Genomic DNA, 20,302 nt, shown 5'->3' with positions numbered 1-20,302 from the left:
TCGTGATTCTATGTGCAATTGATACTACTGGTTTATATAACGGTCGTAAACATGTCAGACAAATCGTACTATGAACAGCATACAAACATATACAACACCATATGATGTACACCAGGCTATTAATAAGGTATTTTAAAGATAACTTATTAAAATGATAATTCCACTTTTGAAAAGTATTTATTTTGTCTATAAGATTGATACCAAACAGTGGCTCAAAAAGATAAAGGCATGGATACGTCTTTGGTTAAAGTCAATATTTAACACAGGGCAATAAACAAAGATATTCCTACACCACAAACCAGTGTTGATTTAGTATTACCATCTGAAAGTTTGTTTTAGGAATTTTACAGATATTTTAATGATTTTGATTTGACCTATAAGTCACAAATAAAAAAAAAAAAACATTTCAATTTTAATTTTACAGCATTTAAATAAATTACGCCTTTAAATATTTACTAGATATACGAATAAAGAAGAATATAATATTTCGAATATATAATATATTCATCTAGCTCGTATGATATGCCACGGGAAGACGCCAGATACCATATAAATCGTTTTATGGTAACCTACTGAGTTGATTGGATGACTGTTTACTTGAAAAGCTATCATCATAATAGTAGCAGTGTGCCTATCAACCAAATCACTGATACATTTGTGTCGGTCCATATGGTAATTCAGCAAGACTTACCAAAGTTTACATTATACCTAATAACCTCTTGGAATGTCTGTCTCAAATGTTTAAAGGCGTACCAGAATGCTAGTTAAGTGACGAAGTTGTTACGTTCGCATATATGTTTATATTTTTCCCTATTATATTACTGTGTGTTATTATGTCACGTGGTGTGTATGTGAGTAAGCAAGTGTGTGGGAGATTTAGCGTTCATGTGAGAACGAACGTGGAATTGTTATTGTCCACTTGTCGGGTAGTTTTATACCCATTTCCACCAGGATTTAAACCATGTAGAGAGCCCAGAAAGCAGACTGGGGTAAGTAGTCTTTCTATCTTCTTTAATTTGTTGTAATGGTTGCTTATGCCATATTTCTTGTGACCATATTACCGTTCAAGCCATCTATCTATCGATGCGGTCCATTAATGCGTGACTATTTTTGTTATCGAAGGCAGGTGTTTATATGCACGTAGCGTTGTAATTAATAATAAATAATGAGGAATATATATTGTATAACCATTGTAAGAGAATGCACAAATAATTTCGTTGTTATAATCAAGTAAATTACACTTAGTAACCGTAGTTTTGTTCGGGTAGAATTTGTATGGAAACCCCGAGTGGTTATTGTGTTTTTATGTACTAGTGTGGGTGCGCGCAGGTGAAAAATCTACGGTAGCCCGTAAACGACGTTTGGCGCGTGCTAGTTGTATATGTAAAGCGTTGTCAATTAGTCGTTTATGTAGAAGTTTGACACGCATCTCAGAATATAATATGCTGGTAACATTCTTGGAATGTGTATTGTAATTGTCAGTCATTAAATATAATTTGTAAAATTAGCAGTTAATGAAATCTTAGACTGAAAGTTCCGCTAAAGTCATAATTGTTTGCATGGTGGTTTATTTTCAAAAATGTTAATTGTGTAAATTCTAGTTACTTCTGATGCTTGACATTTGGCAAATTTATAGAAAATGCAATGAACATTAAAACTGTACTAATGGCTTTAGACGGCTTTGAAAAAATAAAGACGTTATTCCGAGTTCAAAAGTTCAAAATGTGGTTTGCAAGGGCACAGGTTTCCAAAGAATATAGTTGTAATAAAAAATGAATTTTCAGACCCAAATATTGCAAAAATGCGTTCTCAAGCCCTGTATGCAGTGCAAGCTAGCATTAAAACTTACTGCTGATTGGTCATATTGTGAGAGATGGGTTATTATTATGCTCTTTCAAGTGCCATGGACGCCGCCATTTTAAATATTGGTGAACATCTAATTTTTGTTATTTTATAATTCTGTGAGGCTTGATCGTTGATTATTGTGGATCAAATGAAAACTTACCTATTACGGAATATTGCTCTAGTAATCTTATCATACACAAGGACCATTTTCAATGTTATTTCGCCAATTATTCCGAGGAGCCCTCCACTTATCGAAATGGAAAGTAGATATGTATCACTACGCAGTTTCGTAATTTTGTCAAAGTACAGAAATTGCATTCAAAACACTTGAAATGTAATCATTTAAGGTTAAAGCAGTCAAAATATGATGAAAAGTCACTTAATATATATAGAAAATGATACATCTAAAACTATAACTGCAATGCAAAAATGCGGTCTATTTCAGGTTCATCACTTCCGGTATGGAGAATAATGGTTGATCTTTGATCACGGCGAAGTAAACAGTGTGAAAATTTAACGTTTCCTTGATAACCATATATATTTACAGGTAAGAAATAGTGTGTTGATAGTGGTAAGACTTTAATACAATAACGCAAACATGTATCTAACGATGTTTCAACGGAAGAAGTGGAAAAAGGGAAATCACTTTATTTGACATAGCATATAAACATCTCAACGAAACAGTGTACAAACATTAGAAATTCTACTGTAACACAATCTCAATCTGGTCTTTGGCAATCCAAACGAAAAAAAAAAAGAATTACGGCATCAAATTTCGGCTCAATTGTGAAAAGTAACCCAGCATTACCTGTCGGAAAAATGATTAGAAACTTGCACTATTCATCCTTCCATGAAAATAGTCATGCAAGAATTGAATTTCGCAGGAAAATACAACGATAGAAGAATATAAGCTGAAGAATGCTGAAGAAAATGTCAATGTTCATGTTCAACCTAGTGGTCTCGTCATCCACCCAATCCACACAATTTTGGCAGCTAGTCCTGATGGAATTATTTCGACGTCGACGGGGGAATCTTGTCTCATAGAAATCAAAAACTTGTTACACTCCAAACTTTTAAATCTTTACCAGGCAGCAGAAACAAACACATTTTGTCTTGAAAACAAGGAAGGAAAATTGTACCTCAAACATAATCATATCTATTTTTACCAAGTGCCCTGGTCTTTTAAATATCTGCAATAAGGAATGGATTGATTTTGTCGTCAGAACATTAAATACGTACCAACTATGATTTTGTTTTCACTATTCGCTGATTAGCCACAAAAATATCAAGATAATTTTTCACTTTTCACGAATTTGGTTGCACCTGCTTGGGCAAATCATATAAACCCAATATGTATTAACATGAAAATATGGTTTAAATTCCTTAGTTACGATCTGTTCATTAATACTTATTCAAAGAAACTATCAATTTCGTTTTTACTATCATTTGATTATCTATTATTTAAAGAAGCTATTATGTGTACAATTCCCAATATATAGATACGCTAATTAGCCACAAAAATATTAAGATTTTTTTTCTCACTTATCACGAATTCGGTTGCATATGATAGGACAAATCATATCAACCCAATATGTGAAAACATAAAAAAGAAATGTTGTGAATTCCTTAGTTACTATGTGTTAATTATCTACTATTCAAAGAAACTATTATGTGAACAATTCTCACTAATAAGATACACTAATTAGCCAAAATAGACAAAGATTTGATTTTCACTTTTCACAAATTGGGTTGCACCTGCTAGGGCAAATCATATCATACCAATATGTGAAAACATGAAAAAATATTTTAATTTCTTAGTTATTATCTGTCAACTACTTATTATTCAAAGAAGCTTTAATGTGAACCATTCCCACTGATAATATACACTAATAAGCCAAAAAAAAGATGTTTTTTTCAGTTGTCACGAATCGGGTTGCACCTGCTTGGGTACAGTTTATCAACCTAATTTGTGAACAAGAGGCACAGAGGGCTGAATCGCTCACCTGGATAGTTAAGCAGTCATAGTAAAATATTAAATACATTTATGCTGTAATACAAATATATCCAAATATTATCTCTGTCTCTCAGTAACACCCTTACCTTATCGGGTCCCAATCTCCGGTCCCCATTTGGATAGGGGCATGGTTTCTACAACATTGAATCATTCGCAAACTTTGTTGGGCTCCCTTTAAAGAAGCTGATTGTTAAATACCGCGCATCTATGCCTTTTACTTCTTCAAAAGAAGTTGTTTGCAGTTTTTGCTATATTTGACCCCTGTGACCTTGAAAGCAGGTTGGAGTAATTTTCAATAGCAAATTTTGTCGGGCTCTATCTGTGACAGTTACCAGCCAAATATTATAATTATATGCCTTTAGATTATTCAGAAGAAATAATTTGAAGTGTATGACATATTCGGCCCGTGTGACCTTTAAAGTAGGTTGATTTCATTTTCATTTGCAAACATTGCAGGGTCCAATCCCAAGAAACAATTAGCCAAATTATATGATTCTATGCATTTCGATTATTCAGAAGAAGTCATTTGATAAGTTTGTCATATATGACCCCTGTGACCTCGAAAGTGGGTCAGGATAATTTTCGTTTGCAAACTGTGTTAGGCTTCATCCCTGGAAGCTACCAGCCAAATATAGTAATTACATACCTTTCAGTTCTTCAGGAGAAGAGGTTTATGTTGTTTGAAATATTTGTTCCCTGTGACCTTGATAGTATAGTTCAAGCTTTTTTTTCTTTCTCAAACTTAGTCGGGCTCTAACTAGAAAAACTACCAGCCAAATATTAAATAGATTATAAAGCTTTCAATTTTTCAGAAGGAGTTGTTGACACTTTTGACCCCTGCGACCTTGATAGTAGGTCAAGGTCGTTTTTGTTTTCAAACTTTGCCGGGCTCTTACTAACGAATCTATCACCCATGTCATGAGTATTTGACTGTCCATTCTTCAGACGAAGTCGGTCAAAGGAAAAGTTGACGGACGCAGGACGGACGGACGACGGACGCCGCGCCATGGCATAAGCTCACTAGCCCTTCGGACAGGTGAGCTTAAACATCAAAAAAGTGTTAATTTCCTAATTTACTATGTGTTTATTACTTATTATGCATTCTAATTAACTTTGTTGGACCACAAACATGTGTAACTTTTTAACAACTAATACTTTAAAATCAAAACAATTATTGTGGAATCCGCTCAAAGAATGTGAAGGTAAATCCGGTCTGACATATGGCGGGGTTCCATCTGACCTCTTTGTGTTCTAGATTTGACGGGGATGTTTCTTAAAGGCTCCAAACTGGGGGCTTGGTAAATGGTGTTGGAGGAAACGTTTGAATATCAATTCATGTTCATATTATGGTATTTGATAAATGCAGTGTCTGAGAGGAATCAAATTAATCTACAGTGTTGTGTGTGTGTACATATCTATTATTTCCAATGACAAGCGGAAATCAATGAATGGAGTGATCGGGGGACGTTTGGCAGGTTTTTGTGGGTGTCAACTATGTGAATACAGGTAGTATGAAGTATTTATCAATGAACATAAGGGGGTTGTACTCTGATAAAACTAAACGTAAATATGTTTTTCATTGGGTCAAGCAGAAACAGGCAGATATTGTTTGTTTTCAAGAAACACACTGTGATATAACAGTAAAGAAAAATTTGGAAAGGGAAATGGGATATAAATGAATATTTAGCAACTTTAATTCAAGACCAGCGGGTGTGGCAATGTTTCTGAGAAATACGTTTGAATGTACACTACATGATAGTATAATTGATAATTCAGTGAAATTTATCATTATGGATGTTACAATTAATAACAATTGCCTAACTCTAGCTAGTATATAGGGATCAAACCAGGATTACCCAGACTTTTTAATAAATATACTTAATACTTTGAAAGTATTCGATAATTCTACTTTAATGTTATGTGGTGACTGGAATGCAGTATAAGACAAATATATGGACACACATAACATAAGACTTGATTATGATCAAAGAGCTCAGGAAAAGATAGAGATATAATAGATATTAGTGAACTTGTTGATTCATTGAGACAGTTTGATCCTGAATTGAGAAATGTAACATGGAGACGAAAAAATAACTATACAACAGAGTAGATTAGATTATTTTTTGGTCTCAGAAAACATCTTATTTCGAACTAAAGACTCAAAGATTATACCGCGATATACAACAAACCACTCTGGCAATGGTTTAAAAGTTAATTATAAAATCACTGAAAGGGGGAAGGATACTTGAAACACAACACAGCACTTCAGGGGGACATTGTATAAATGCAAAGGGTCAAAAGCTCCATTACAGAGACAAAAGATGAGTATTACGTAGGCGTTGATCAGGAAAACATGAAAGATAAAGTATTAAGAATAAACGAACAATTGTTCGATTTTGAAAATGAAAATAAGATCCATCACTATAACATATTCAATAGCACAAGCAAAACAAAATAGGATACTAGAGAAAGTTTAGAGACTAAAATATTAACATTAGAAAAAGTATTGAACTTAAAACCTAATTATGGTATCTATAGACAATTTGAGAGTAAAATTCTAGAAAAAATCCGTAAAAATAGGATAGAATGATTAATGCAAAGTTCAACGGCGAATTTGTAGTAAAATAGGAAAAAAGCGACAAAATGTTTTGTTGATTTGGAAAAGAGACATATTTTTCATAATTCTATAACACAACTAATCACAGTCGATAGGGATGTATTAGATAACTAGGAAGAAATACTTGCAGCAGAATTTTATTTTTTCAAAACATGGTAACTAGTTGACTTACAGATTCCAACACTATTAATAACTCTTAATAATGAATTTATATAATAATAGTTTTTCCAGCAACAAGTAAAACTTCAGCAAAAAGAAAAAAAGAAAAAAACGGAGAGCGTTTTACTAGTTAATGATTTAGCTAAGGCAAAAGTCCAGGGTCAGGTGAATTTTTGATCATTTTTGGTCATATCAATAAATTATGCAAATGTTCAATGTCACATTTGAATGTAGACTATGAAATAGCGTCGGATGCAATAGAAATGGGATTAAAGAAAACCCTCCTTAGTATAATAAGTGTGACACAGACAGGTTTTTAAAAGGTAAGTTTACAGATGATAACACAACGTTTTTGTATGATGTAATGTTTATGTTTGAAAAAAGAAATCTGGACTATTTGTTATGTTTCGAAAAGGCCATAGATCCGATTGAATGGAATTCTATAGATAAGGCATTGGGGTCCTTCAACTTTTTTTTAAGAAAGTGGAAGTATAAAGACCTCCCTTTGGTTGGCCGTATTACACTTGAAATACCAATGTTTTTTCACCTATTTAATAGTCTCCCAAATCCAACACATGAGTTCATCAAAAAACTTAATAGAACTCTTTTAATTTCATATGGAACTTTTTAGTGTGAAAGTATTAAAAGAGATATAGTCATTGCTAGTATTAAGGAAGGAGGCCTTAATAAGACACATATTACATCCTTACCATGTTTTTACATATTAGGTTGATACGATTTACCCTACCAGGTGCAACACAATTCGTGAAGAGTAAAAACAATCCTTGTCTATTTTGGCTAATCAATGTATCTAATAAGTGGGAATTGTTCAAATTATAACTTCTTTAAATAATAAGTAAATAAAAGATAGTAACTAAGGAATTTAAAACATTTTTACATGTTTTCACATATTGGGTTGATATGATTTGCCCTAGCAAGCGCAACCCAATTCGTGAAAAGTGAGAGAAAAAAATCTTTATATATTTTGGCTAATTAGTGTATCTAATTTGATAATCAAATATATATTTTGAATTTCTTAATCATTACAATGTAACCATTCTTGGTGTCCGTCTCCCATCATAAAAAACGTCAATTTATCATGATCCTTAGCCCTTTAGTTATCAAAAATTAGATTGTGTTATTGTCTGAACTAATCTTATAGATGTTATCTTAAAAAACTAGCGTATTTATTTGAATAAACTTGATAAATGATAAGCCATCCTACCAGAATCCTACTTGTCAAATCACATGGCCATAAGAATGCGATGATGATATATTTTATAAAGTATATAAGATGAGGGTAATATATACAAAGGTGATTGAGTAATCGATACAAAATGCCAAAAATTATCTAGAAATTTGTTTCTGTGAACAAAAACATATGTCTCCCCTAAATAGCAAATATGCATATTTGGAAGAATAGAAAAGTCACATCAAGATTAAGGTGTGTGAAATCTAAACCATTAAACTTTTAAATTATTCTGGTTCATGTTAAATTTTCTTAACAATTTTGGTAAAGTGTCGGCAGCTATGATGACGTGAAAAACATCGGTATACAAATAAACAAAAGGCAATGACTCTGTATGTAGTGGGGCACAATACCCGATTTCAGTACGAAAGATTCCACCTTCCCAAAATACATAAATATGGTAAGTTTGGTCAACGTAGTAACAGGAACGTTTGCTCCGGACAAACTTCGGTATTACCAATAAAGAAAAGGCCATAACTCTGTGGAACACTATATCTATTTCTAGTGCACTGCACCCCTTTTGTTGGTGATGCAGGTATACTTCCAAGTATAATTAAGATATATTTAGCGGTTTAATATGTACGGTCTGGACAAAAAAATACTGAAAGTTTTGCTCCTATTTGACCTTGATCTTGAAGTGAAGGTCACAGTGACCTAATTCCAGTGCATTGCACACATTCTGTAGGTAATTCATGCATCCATTTAGCTTCATCAAGAAATCATTAACGGTTTAAAATTGATGGCCCGAACGAGTTGCGATTAGAAGAACCAGAAAAAACCAAAGAAGAGGAAAAACCAGAACTGACACAATATGTTTCCCTCCATTCAAGGGGAGACATAATTACACAGCATCATCAAGCTGTTTCGTTCCTTCAGGAATCATCGGTGATGCTAGTGGCCAAAACCTTGATATCTTAATAGGTATAAAGTACTGTAAAACCGAAGAGTAGGTGCGTTAGACCCTTAATTCATGAATTAAAAAGAATCTATTAATATTCAATGTCAAATGCATTTGTAAAGTTTGAACATTATGAACAATCCCATTTCTGCTAACACATAACAAAGCATCGATTCTTGAAAAAGCGTAGTTTGTCTAACCTGTGCACTGCCCGTTGTCCTGGTTACAAACATTGTTTTTACAGTTAACATAGCAAGGTTGGCGACAAAAACTGCCATGGAAACCAGCATCACATTCTGAAAAGAAGGAATTAAAAATATATGAACACTAAAATTCAAAAAAAGTAATGAAAAACTATCTTATCAAATTATCCTTTGAACTTGCCTTAATAAGAGGTCCGTTATGCAAGCATCGCTCATTTGCTACTAATATTTGATGTTTCCAGTGCATACCAGGATATCACGCCATATCGAAAGCTCAATTTACCCATCAGACAATGGTCTCTGACAAATGGGCGATGTCCATAACAAAACATCGGCTTGCATTTTAGCATAAGAATAAAAGATCTGTCGATCGATAGTCACAAAGATTTAGATGAACAAAAGGCGGGAAATTCCAGTCAAACAATTGATCATGATAATAGAGTACTGATTTACATTTTGCGTTTTCAGAATTACTTACTAAAGTTTTCATTTAAACAGGTATTTTTTTATAAACAAATTTAAAAACAAAAAAAGATTATTTCGCCAAGCTATGCAATTTGACTGGATTCAAATGTCAACTTGAATGTCTGAACCCCTTCGTTTCCTTTTTTTAACATCATTAACCATGAATACTACTTACGAACACAATGTCCTGACGTTTTGTCACAAGTGTCAGGGCTACAGCCACTAGGACAAGGTGTACAAGCTGGTCCGTAGTATCCATCGTTACAGTCTGAAAATAATGTTATTGACAACATGTTATAGATGAAGGCCAAACTATTTATTAAGTCTGTACAACTCAGAGTAAAAATAATTATAACGACTCCAGCAGCGAATAGCAAGTTGCTTGATAATCTATGATTCGAATATGACGTCCAATGGAACGTGTTGAGAAATGAAAATATATAGTTGACTATAACGCTTTCGGCATTCTTTAAATATTGTTTACTAAGTCACACGGGCTCGTGATTCTATGTGCAATTGATACTACTGGTTTAAATAACGTTCCATTATTACGATCGTAAATATGTCAGACAAATCGTACTATGAACAGCATACAAACATATACAACACCATATGATGTACACCAGGCTATTAATAAGGTATTTTAAAGATAACTTATTAAAATGATAATTCCACTTTTGAAAAGTATTTATTTTGTCTATAAGATTGATACCAAACAGTGGCTCAAAAAGATAAAGACATGGATACGTCTTTGGTTAAAGTCAATATTTAACACAGGGCAATAAACAAAGATATTCCTACACCACAAACCAGTGTTGATTTAGCATTACCATCTGAAAGTTCGTTTCAGGAATTTTACAGATATTTTAATGATTTTGATTTGACCTATAAGTCACCAATAAAAATTAAAAAAATAACATTTCAATTTTAATTTTACAGCATTTAAATAAATTACGCCTTTAAATATTTACTAGATATACGAAGTAAAGAAGAATATAATATTTCGAATATATAATATATTCATCTAGCTCGTATGATATGCCACGGGAAGACGCCAGATACCATATAAATCGTTTTATGGTAACCTACTGAGTTGATTGGATGACTGTTTACTTGAAAAGCCATCATCATAATAGTAGCAGTCTGCCTATCAACCAAATCACTGATACATTTGTGTCGGTCTATATGGGAATTCAGCAAGACTTACCAAAGTTTACATTATACCTAATAACCTCTTGAAATGTCTGTCTCAAATGTTTAAAGGCATACCAGAATGCTAGTTAAGTGACGAAGTTGTCACGTTCGCATATATGTTTATATTTTTCCCTATTATATTACTGTGTGTAATTATGTCACGTGGTGTGTATGTTAGTAAGCAAGTGTGTGGGAGATTTAGCGTTCAGGTGAGAACGAACGTGGAATTGTTATTGTCCACTTGTCGGGTAGGTTTATACCCATTTCCACCAGGATTTAAACCATGTAGAGAGCCCAGAAAGCAGACTGGGGTAAGTAGTCTTTCTATCCCTTTAATGTGTTGTAATGGTTGCTTATGCCATATTTCTTGTGACCATATTACCGTTCAAGCCATCTATCTATCGATGCGGTCCATTTATGCGTGACTATTTTTGTTATCGAAGGCAGGTGTTTATGTTTATATGCACGTAGCGTTGTAATTGATAATAAATAATGAGGAACATATATTGTATAACCATTGTAAGAGAATGCACAAATAATTTCGTTGTTATAATCAAGTAAATTACACTTAGTAACCGTAGTTTTGTTCGGGTAGAATTTGTATGGAAACCCCGAGTGGTTATTGTGTTTTTATGTACTAGTGTGGGTGCGCGCAGGTGAAAAATCTACGGTAGCCCGTAAACGACGTTTGGCGCGTGCTAGTTGTATATGTAAAGCGTTGTCAATTAGTCGTTTATGTAGAAGTTTGACACGCATCCCAGAATATAATATGCTGGTAACATTCTTGGAATGTGTATTGTAATTGTCAGTCATTAAATATAATTTGTAAAATTAGCAGTTAATGAAATCTTAGACTGAAAGTTCCGCTAAAGTCATAATTGTTTGCATGGTGGTTTATTTTCAAAATGTTAATTGTGTAAATTCTAGTTACTTCTGATGCTTGACATTTGGCAAATTTATAGAAAATGCAATGAACATTAAAACTGTACTAATGGCTTTAGACGGCTTTGAAAAATTAAAGACGTTATTCCAAGTTCAAAAGTTAAAAATGTGGTTTACAAGGGCACAGGTTTCCAAAGAATATATTTGTAATAAAAAAATGAATTTTCAGACCCAAATATTGCAAAAATGCGTTCTCAAGCCCTATATACGCTAATAAGCCAAACAAATGATGTTTTTTTCAGTTGTCACGAATCGGGTTGCACCTGCTTTGGTACAGTTTATCAACCTAATTTGTGAACAAGAGGCACAGAGGGCCTGCATCGCTCACCTGGATAGCTAAGCAGTCATAGTAAAATATTAAATACATTTATGCTGTACTACAAATATATCCAAATATTATCTCTGTCTCTCAGTAACACCCTTATCTTATCGGGTCCAAATCTCTAGTCCCCATTTGGATAGGGGCATGGTTTCTACAACATTGAATCATTCGCAAACTTTGTTGGGCTCCCTTTAAGGAAGCTGATTGTTAAATACCGCGCATCTATGCCTTTTACTTCTTCAAAAGAAGTTGTTTGCAGTTTTTGCTATATTTGGCCCCTGTGACCCTGAAAGCAGGTTGGAGTGATTTTCAATAGCAAATCTGTCGGGCTCTATCTGTGACAGTTACCAGCCAAATATTATAATTATATGCCTTTAGATTATTCAGAAGAAATAATTTGAAGTGTATGACATATTCGTCCCGTGTGACCTTTAAAGTAGGTTGATGTCATTTTCATTTGCAAACATTGCCGGGTTCAATCCCAAGAAGCAATTAGCCAAATTATATGATTCTATGCATTTCGATTATTCAGAAGAAATCATTTGATACGTTTGTTATATATGACCCCTGTGACCTCGAAAGTGGGTCAGGGTAATTTTCGTTTGCAAACTGTGTTAGGCTTCATCCCTGGAAGCTACCAGCCAAATATAGTAATTAGGGCTCTAACTAGAAAAACTACCAGCCAAATATCAAGATTATAAAGCTTTCAATTTTTCAGAAGGAGTTGTTTGAGGTGATTGACACTTTTGACCCCTGTGACCTTGGTAGTAGGTCAAGGTCGTTTTTGTTTTGAAACTTTGCCGGGCTCTTACTAACGAAGCTATCACCCATGTCATGAGTATTTGCCTGTCCATTCTTCAGACGAAGTCGGTCAAAGGAAAAGTTGACGGACGACGACGGACGGCAGGACGTCGGACGACGAACGCAGGACGGACGGACGACAGACGCCGCGCCATGGCATAAGCTGACTAGCCCTTCGGACAAGTGAGCTTAAACATCAAAAAGGTGTTAAATTCCTAATTTACTATGTGTTTATTACTTATTATGCATTCTAATTAACTTTGTTGGACCACAAACATGTGTTACGTTTTTAACAACCAATACTTTAAAATCAAAACAATTATTGTGGAATCGGCTCAAAGAATGTGAAGGTAAATCCGGTCTGACATATGGCGGGGTTCCATCTGACCTCTTTGTGTTCTAGGTTTGACGGGGATGTTTCTTATAGGCTCCAAACTGGGGGCTTGGGAAATGGTGTTGGAGGAAACGTTTGAATATCAATTCATGTTCAGATTATGGTATTTGATAAATGCTGTGTCTGAGAGGAATCAAATTAATGTAGAGTGTTGTGTGTGTGTACATATCTATTATTTCAAATGACAAGCGGAACTCAATGAAAGGAGTGATTGGGGGACATTTGGCAGGTTTTTGTGGGTGTCAAATATGTGAATACAGGTAGTATGAAGTATTTATCAATGAACATAAATGGGGTTGTACTAATTAGATACATTGATTAGCCAAAATAGACAAGGATTGTTTTTACTCTTCACAAATTGTGTTGCACCTGGTAGGGTAAATCGTATCAAGCTATTATGTAAAAACATGGTAAGGATGTAATATGTGTCTTATTAAGGCCTCCTTCCTTAATACTAGCAATGACTATATTTCTTTTAATATTTTCACACTTAAAGTTCCATATGAAATTAAAAGAGTTCTATTAAGTTTTTTGATGCACTCCTGTGTTGGATTTGGGAATGGTATCTGTGTGTCGGATGCTATCTTTGTTGTTACATGTATGAAGAGAAATTCTAGTTTGAGTTATCTCCCCTTGCACGTGCATTTATAGACCCAAGCAGAGAAGAGTCTACAGAAATATGGACCCCGGCAAGATATCTAATCAGAAAGAGTGTTACAAATTAGAAGTGTGGCAAACGTCATAATTCACACTGAAAATCATAGAATAGCATATGCAATGTTGTATATATTTATGTACAATAACATATCTTAACAATCAATTGATTAAACTTAAGTATACCTATAGACTTGCCTCGTGCACGTTACATGTAAATTATGTGGTCACCGTTTCTATTGTAAGGTGGCTTTGATGATTATCATATCAAAACTTGACTTACACATAAAGTAAAAACTATATCAGTTGTACACTTCAGAGTTGATAGCGTACTCATTGGTAATAAGGTAATATAATTTGATGGAGGGAAAGTTTTCTAATTTATGAGATGACCGTTGACTTTGTTACAAGTGTTGTATTTGCAGGTGACAGGGCAAGGCTGATTACAAAAACTCCCATAGAATCCGATGTCACTTTTTGATTAAAGAAAATCAAATCAATTTATAAAGCACTGAAAATACATGTACATCTTTCGTAATGCAACAATGCGCACTTTTTTGCATTTATTACTATTATAAGTAAATAATTAAAGTTGAAATGGATAAAAACGGAGTAACGATTGCTGTTCAACTTGATGTTGTTGTATCATCATATAGTTGAATATAAGTGCAATATTCCTATATGTCACACAGTTTCCATACGGAAGATACATATGAACTTCCGTGAGATGTACACCGGTTACTCCGAGCGTAACTACTCGAGTCGGAAACCTGACTAGGCCGAAATGTACCTTTCAATCCATCCTTACTTAATATATTACCTAAGATAAGTGTCCAGGTGGCTGGGGGTAGCAAAGTATTATTAATCATAAAATTTTGAGTCAAAAATATCAATGATAATAACAATAATTTCAGGTTTGTATACACCGCTTCATCAGAACCTAGTTCATAGGTCGTCTCAAAGCGGTTCACAAATCATTATCCGTGGTTATAGTGCTTTTGCAACGAGCCACTATCTTTATCAACTCCCTGGGGAGCATACAGCCGGTGCTGCCATTTCGACGTCACAGCTAGAATTCTACAATGCTAGCACTGCCCTACCACGTACTCATTTACAACTGAGTAGACTCTAACAAGCGGAGTACAGTATCTTGCACAAAGATACAACACAGTGCCGTGCCGTGACTCGAACCAGCAACCCTTCGGTCACGAGCCCAGCGTTCTACCAATAGACTACCGTGCCTCCTAAAAAATGTATCTTTATAGCAGATGCTCAGCGTATGCTACCTTGTGGATAAGATAAAAAGACTAGTTTGTTCCTTTGATGTACACCAAAAGACTATCGTGGTCGCATAGCGATAACATTAACTGTATTTGAAGTCCGGTGTCGCTCTACCATAATCTTCAAAGGACATGTTTCAGCCTACCGATTGGTCATGTGAATTTTAGCTGATACCATTTTAGCGATAAATTATCGAACCACGTGCCTTCAATTTTGCTCATTTTTGAAAGTGAACGTAACCCCCGGATTATCGAGGATGAATAAAGTAATTTAAATTCTGATGATACATTCCAGCAAGATAAAATAGTTATCAAGTGGCACAGAGGAAAGCGTTCTAGCTTTTCACTAATATGGTTTGGGGTCAACTCCCTAATCAGACGTGAAAAAGAATTTGGTCACCTGCCCGATCACGTGCGTTTTCTCGGAGTAACCCGGAGTCCTTCCCCAAAATGTCTCCTATACACTTCCATTCAGGCCAGCAAGAGTGATGTCATAGGTTGAAAACACTTGTTGCGTCATTGGTGTAAAAAGGTTTAAAGATAAAAGATAACTGAATTCGGTTCATAATTTGCAGAACTATATGGCGTTCAGTTTTAATAACTTAAATTGGAATGCAAATCAGTTTGCATTATCGGTATATTTAGACCTCTGCATGTATGCCCCAGTATTAACGCCTTGATTTTTTTACTTATTCCGGAATTAGTAATTAAATAAATTGTTATTTTTTTCAAATATTGATTTCGCCTTTCCGTTTGAGTTTTTGTTACAGTATTTTTTTGTTTTTAATTTAAAAATGCTAGATCCTACGCTTGAAAAAGAAAAAAGGAAACTTAACGAAAATGTCCGTTTGTGACACCTGGCATTTTCACACTTTGGCAAGAAACTGATCAGATACAAGGCGGCTAGGTTTATCTGTAAACGTGTATGTGACCTGTGTTTTGTAGAATTGTTGATTTAGATCGTTAAAATAGTGTAGATTAATAAGCTTATAGGTGAATATGAAACTATGGTAGCACACTCTTAAATGATGATGATGATGATGATGATGATGATGATGATATAGGTTTTATTGATTCAAATAAATTATGAAAACACACTTTAAAATCATGATTATACAGGGTAAATAAGGAAATGTTTTTCAAATTGATTTCAACCACAACTGCTATCGCACATCGTGTGTCTACTGAACACCCAGGTGCTGATACCCAGCCATCTTAACCTAGGTTTTTATTGTTATCAGATGGTGCGCCCACTACGCACACGTCGTTTCCAAACCGTGCGCACATGTTGCGCATACGGCATATCGGGAAATTACGATCCTTCCACTGTTACAACTAGCTAGACTGAATATTGCAACCATAGAACTTAAAAATCAAAAAGCTTTTGTTTTGTAATTCACATTTCTGAAATTTATCCTGTAATCTGTTCATCATAACGAATGATAAAGATTGGAAATCTTATCCTATCATTTGTCGTACAAAGACATAACGAGTTACCTGTACACTGGCCAGTAGGACAGCTTGTGTCCTTACAATTTACTGGACATCTGCACCACATGCCTGTAAATCCCGCATTGCAGCCGTCTGTAAAAATTATGAAACTTCGTTAAACATGTCACCACCTTACACGACATCTGTCGTTCAATTAAAGTACAATTACGAATGAAAAATGAAACGTTATTCATAAGATGCATCTGTGTTTGTCACCATTGTTTCGGTGTTAAGTTTGAAAGGCATGTTATCCCAAGCAACAATGACATACAAATGTTTCACTGAAATGCTTCCCCGATTAACATGAACAGTGATTCAATCAGACATCGCATTTATTAGAAATGTTAATTTAAAGATAATGTTGTCTTGAAAAAGATGTGAAAGTGAATCTTTCACTCAAAATACAGTAAGTTATGTCATATCTTAAACATGTTAAAATACTACTTACCGAAAACAACTTAAACATGTTTAAGATATGACATAAATCACTGTATTTCGAGTGAAAGATTCACTTTCACATCTTTTTCATGTCATCCATTCTACAATTCCTGAAATCCGACTGTGCAATATATTTATCCGGAAACCAATTGTTATCGTTTGGGTGTGTTGAAATTGAAAATGAACATGAAATATTTTTTTATCATCAAATATTTTATTGCAAATTTATATAATCTGCAAATAAATATCCGTTTGTTGATATTTTTGTGCTTATTTGCTCGATGCGCAAAAAAATTCCAACACTGCAACACCGCGAAAACTTTCATTTTTACAGTATTATCAGGTTAATATGTGTAAAGAATTCCATTATTTTCCGAAAGAAAACACTTTCATAAATATGATAAGTGTATTGGTTTAAAAATGTATTAAGTTGCAATGACTTTTTTATGCCAATTATAAGCTTGCGACGCATTTTACCGACTGCTACTTATCTTATCAGGCGCAGGTTGAAGCCATGCTATTATCATGCATAAGGGAATTAATGAGATGCCATGAGCGCAGAATCCAACGAATAACGACTAACTGTTCGACTGAGTCAGAAGTAATGTTAACACAATACACATGTTTTCAGCCTAATTGATAAAGATCTATTATGTCACTTGGTATGATTAACGACTTTATAATTCACTCTTGAAGTAGTATATTACCAAAATATTTTCGATATAAAAAAGGAAGCCTACCAACATTTGATACGAATTATTTCATTACAATAGGTCCATAGGGACATGCGTAATATTTTGTACATCATCGAATTCTTTACGTCACGTAGGAAAATAAAAATTAATTCATTTTTGAGTTATATCTTTGAAACGTTTATCACACTGAGTGTGATATAAACGGAAAGGTAATAACTTTTTTGCATTTTTAGAAAAATAAATAATGTCAGTTTATCCTGCTAATAATTAAAACGAACGAAGGTTAGCCGCATGGTATTTTTATTAACATTTCGTGTAAATAAAAAGCACGTCATCAAAATGTATATCAACAGCATGTCATATATAATGTCAAACAAAACGTAGTACTCTGGAACGTTTGCTGTTTTAAGAAAATGCTGTTAAAATTAATTCGCATGTCATTAGGATTATCGACGGCACTTTTGACAGTAAAAATCCATTGTACATCATTATAATAAAACAAAATGTGGAAACCTTCCGTAACACAACCTTGTATCACGTGATATTCTGATCACGGATATAACATTTCTAAACAAAAGTATACGTCTTTTTCAAAACTGATCTAAAAAGTTACAATGAGTATTTTATTTGTCAGGTGGAATAACATTGTATAACAAATACTGTGTATCTTAGTAAAAGTATTGATATGGTAAAGAGGCACGTTGCTTGTATTGAAAAGGTATTATAGCACTGCTACTTAGAACCTGACATGAAATCATATAGAAGCTGAAGGACAGTCATTGTTGACAACAGAACTTATCATAGTATCAGCAATGTGTATCATATGTTTCAGCACCCAGCTCTAGAGTTCATGCAAGATTCGACCAAAGCAAAACGATCCGTGTGATATTCGTGTGTGTAACTTACACACGTAGACACTATGTCTTACCTGAACAAGCTCCAGAAAGACTGTCACATTTATTCCCCACACAATTAGACGGACATGGAACGCAACTTCCACCACTTTTATGATATCCAGCACCACAATCATCTGAAATTTGAGTTTGGATTTGATGAAATAACATGTACAACTATAGAATACATAAGCATACAAGGTATATCTATTACCGCACAGAAGGCCCGTTATAATGTTTAAGTTATTATACATCGGATATGTTCGACAATGAACACTGTTTTCATAATAATAATATATTTTATTTATCCAGGGATACATATTTAGACATGTCTAATTTACAATATGGCCCTGCATCAATATATTTACAGATATCACAGAAAAATACACATAAGCTACATGAAAGACATTTGCAGATTAAAATACATGTATATTAAACACAAATACAATACTTATTTAAAAAGTATGTTGTTTTATCATAAAAAAGCTACCAAACTAAAGTTTTGAGAAGAAATCCTGTCGGTATTGCGTTTAAAAGCAGCAACACTACACGCATTTCTAATATTTACATTCAATCCATTCAATAAAACAGACCATGTGTACACAAAAGAACGTTTAGAATAATAAGTTCTAGCAGTGGAAATATATAACTTGTTTGAAACTGATAACATTGTATTTCTAAAACTGATATCCCTGACATAGAATAATAAGTTCTAGCAGTGGAAATATATAACTTGTTTGAAACTGATAACATTGTAGTTCTAAAACTGATATCCCTGACATAGGTAAACATATTACTTAAAACACTTGGAGTATCCCCATGTAAAATTTTGTAAGCCAAAACTGCTTTCTTAAAAATAAAATAATCTTCTATTGGCAGCCTCTTTAACTGTTTAAAAAGCAAAATAGAAGGGGGAAAACGCCTCTTATATTTAACAAAACTCTAACTGCCCTTTTCTGAAGTATGAGATTTTATGAATATATAATTTGTTACTAGCCTCACTCCAGACTACAGAACAATAGATAAAATGTGGGAAAACTATACTTTGATAAACTTTGCAGAGAACATCATCAGACATGAAAGGTCGCAACTCTTTAGAACACCAATCTTTTTCGAAATTTCCTTTGATATGTAGTCAATGTGGTCTTTCCAAGACAGAAAACAGTCGACAAAAGCACCAAGGAGTTTTGCACAGTGTACAGTTTCTTTAATTAAGTTATCAATAGTAATGTTGAAATTTATATAACTTTTGTTTTGAGACAATCCAATCAACATGCACTGAGTTTTGTTCAGATTAAGACTAAGTTTGTTTTCTCTCAACAACTGAATTGTAGATTCTAAGTCTTCTATCATTTGTTTTTCTAAAAGCTCTACTGTTTTGTTCCTAACACTTTGTGAGGTGTCATCTGCATTCATTACTACAGTAGAATGTTTCAGACATTTAGGGTAATCATTAATGTTTCAAATGAAAAGCAGAGGCCCAAGTATAGAGCCTTGCGGTACACCAATATCGATAGGTTAAAAATCAGACATAACATCACCATAACTAACAGCATTTGATCTGTTTAATAGGTAAGAAACAGTTTTAAGTTTATGTAAAAGAACAGCATGATTAACAGTATCGAATGCCTTGCTAAGGTCGATAAAAACAGCACCGGTTAAGAAACCTTCATCAGTATTTGTCAGCTATTTGTCTACAATATTCAATGGAGCTGTATCAGTAGAATGATTTGGACGAAATCAAAATT

At 33.9% G+C, this 20,302-nt stretch overlaps 1 protein-coding gene across 1 annotated transcript in view; it reads right to left on the bottom strand.

The window, feature by feature from the left end:
• LOC110455880 (scavenger receptor class F member 1-like) overlaps nucleotides 1-20,302 on the bottom strand; it is a 62,824-nt gene that overhangs the window by 23,763 nt on the left and 18,759 nt on the right. Inside the window, exons 5-8 of the mRNA XM_021506293.1 lie at nucleotides 18,590-18,691; nucleotides 16,535-16,621; nucleotides 9,626-9,718; nucleotides 8,983-9,078 (exon numbers count right to left, since the gene is read on the bottom strand). Coding sequence (XP_021361968.1) covers nucleotides 8,983-9,078; nucleotides 9,626-9,718; nucleotides 16,535-16,621; nucleotides 18,590-18,691 — 378 coding nt within the window. The remainder of the gene's footprint in view (nucleotides 1-8,982; nucleotides 9,079-9,625; nucleotides 9,719-16,534; nucleotides 16,622-18,589; nucleotides 18,692-20,302) is intronic.

The sequence above is a fragment of the Mizuhopecten yessoensis genome, unplaced genomic scaffold (assembly GCF_002113885.1).
Source record: "Mizuhopecten yessoensis strain PY_sf001 unplaced genomic scaffold, ASM211388v2 scaffold8393, whole genome shotgun sequence".
NCBI classification, from domain to species: domain Eukaryota; kingdom Metazoa; phylum Mollusca; class Bivalvia; order Pectinida; family Pectinidae; genus Mizuhopecten; species Mizuhopecten yessoensis.
The sequence above is the reverse complement of the archived record's forward strand: the minus strand, read 5'-3'. Positions and strand labels throughout refer to the sequence as shown.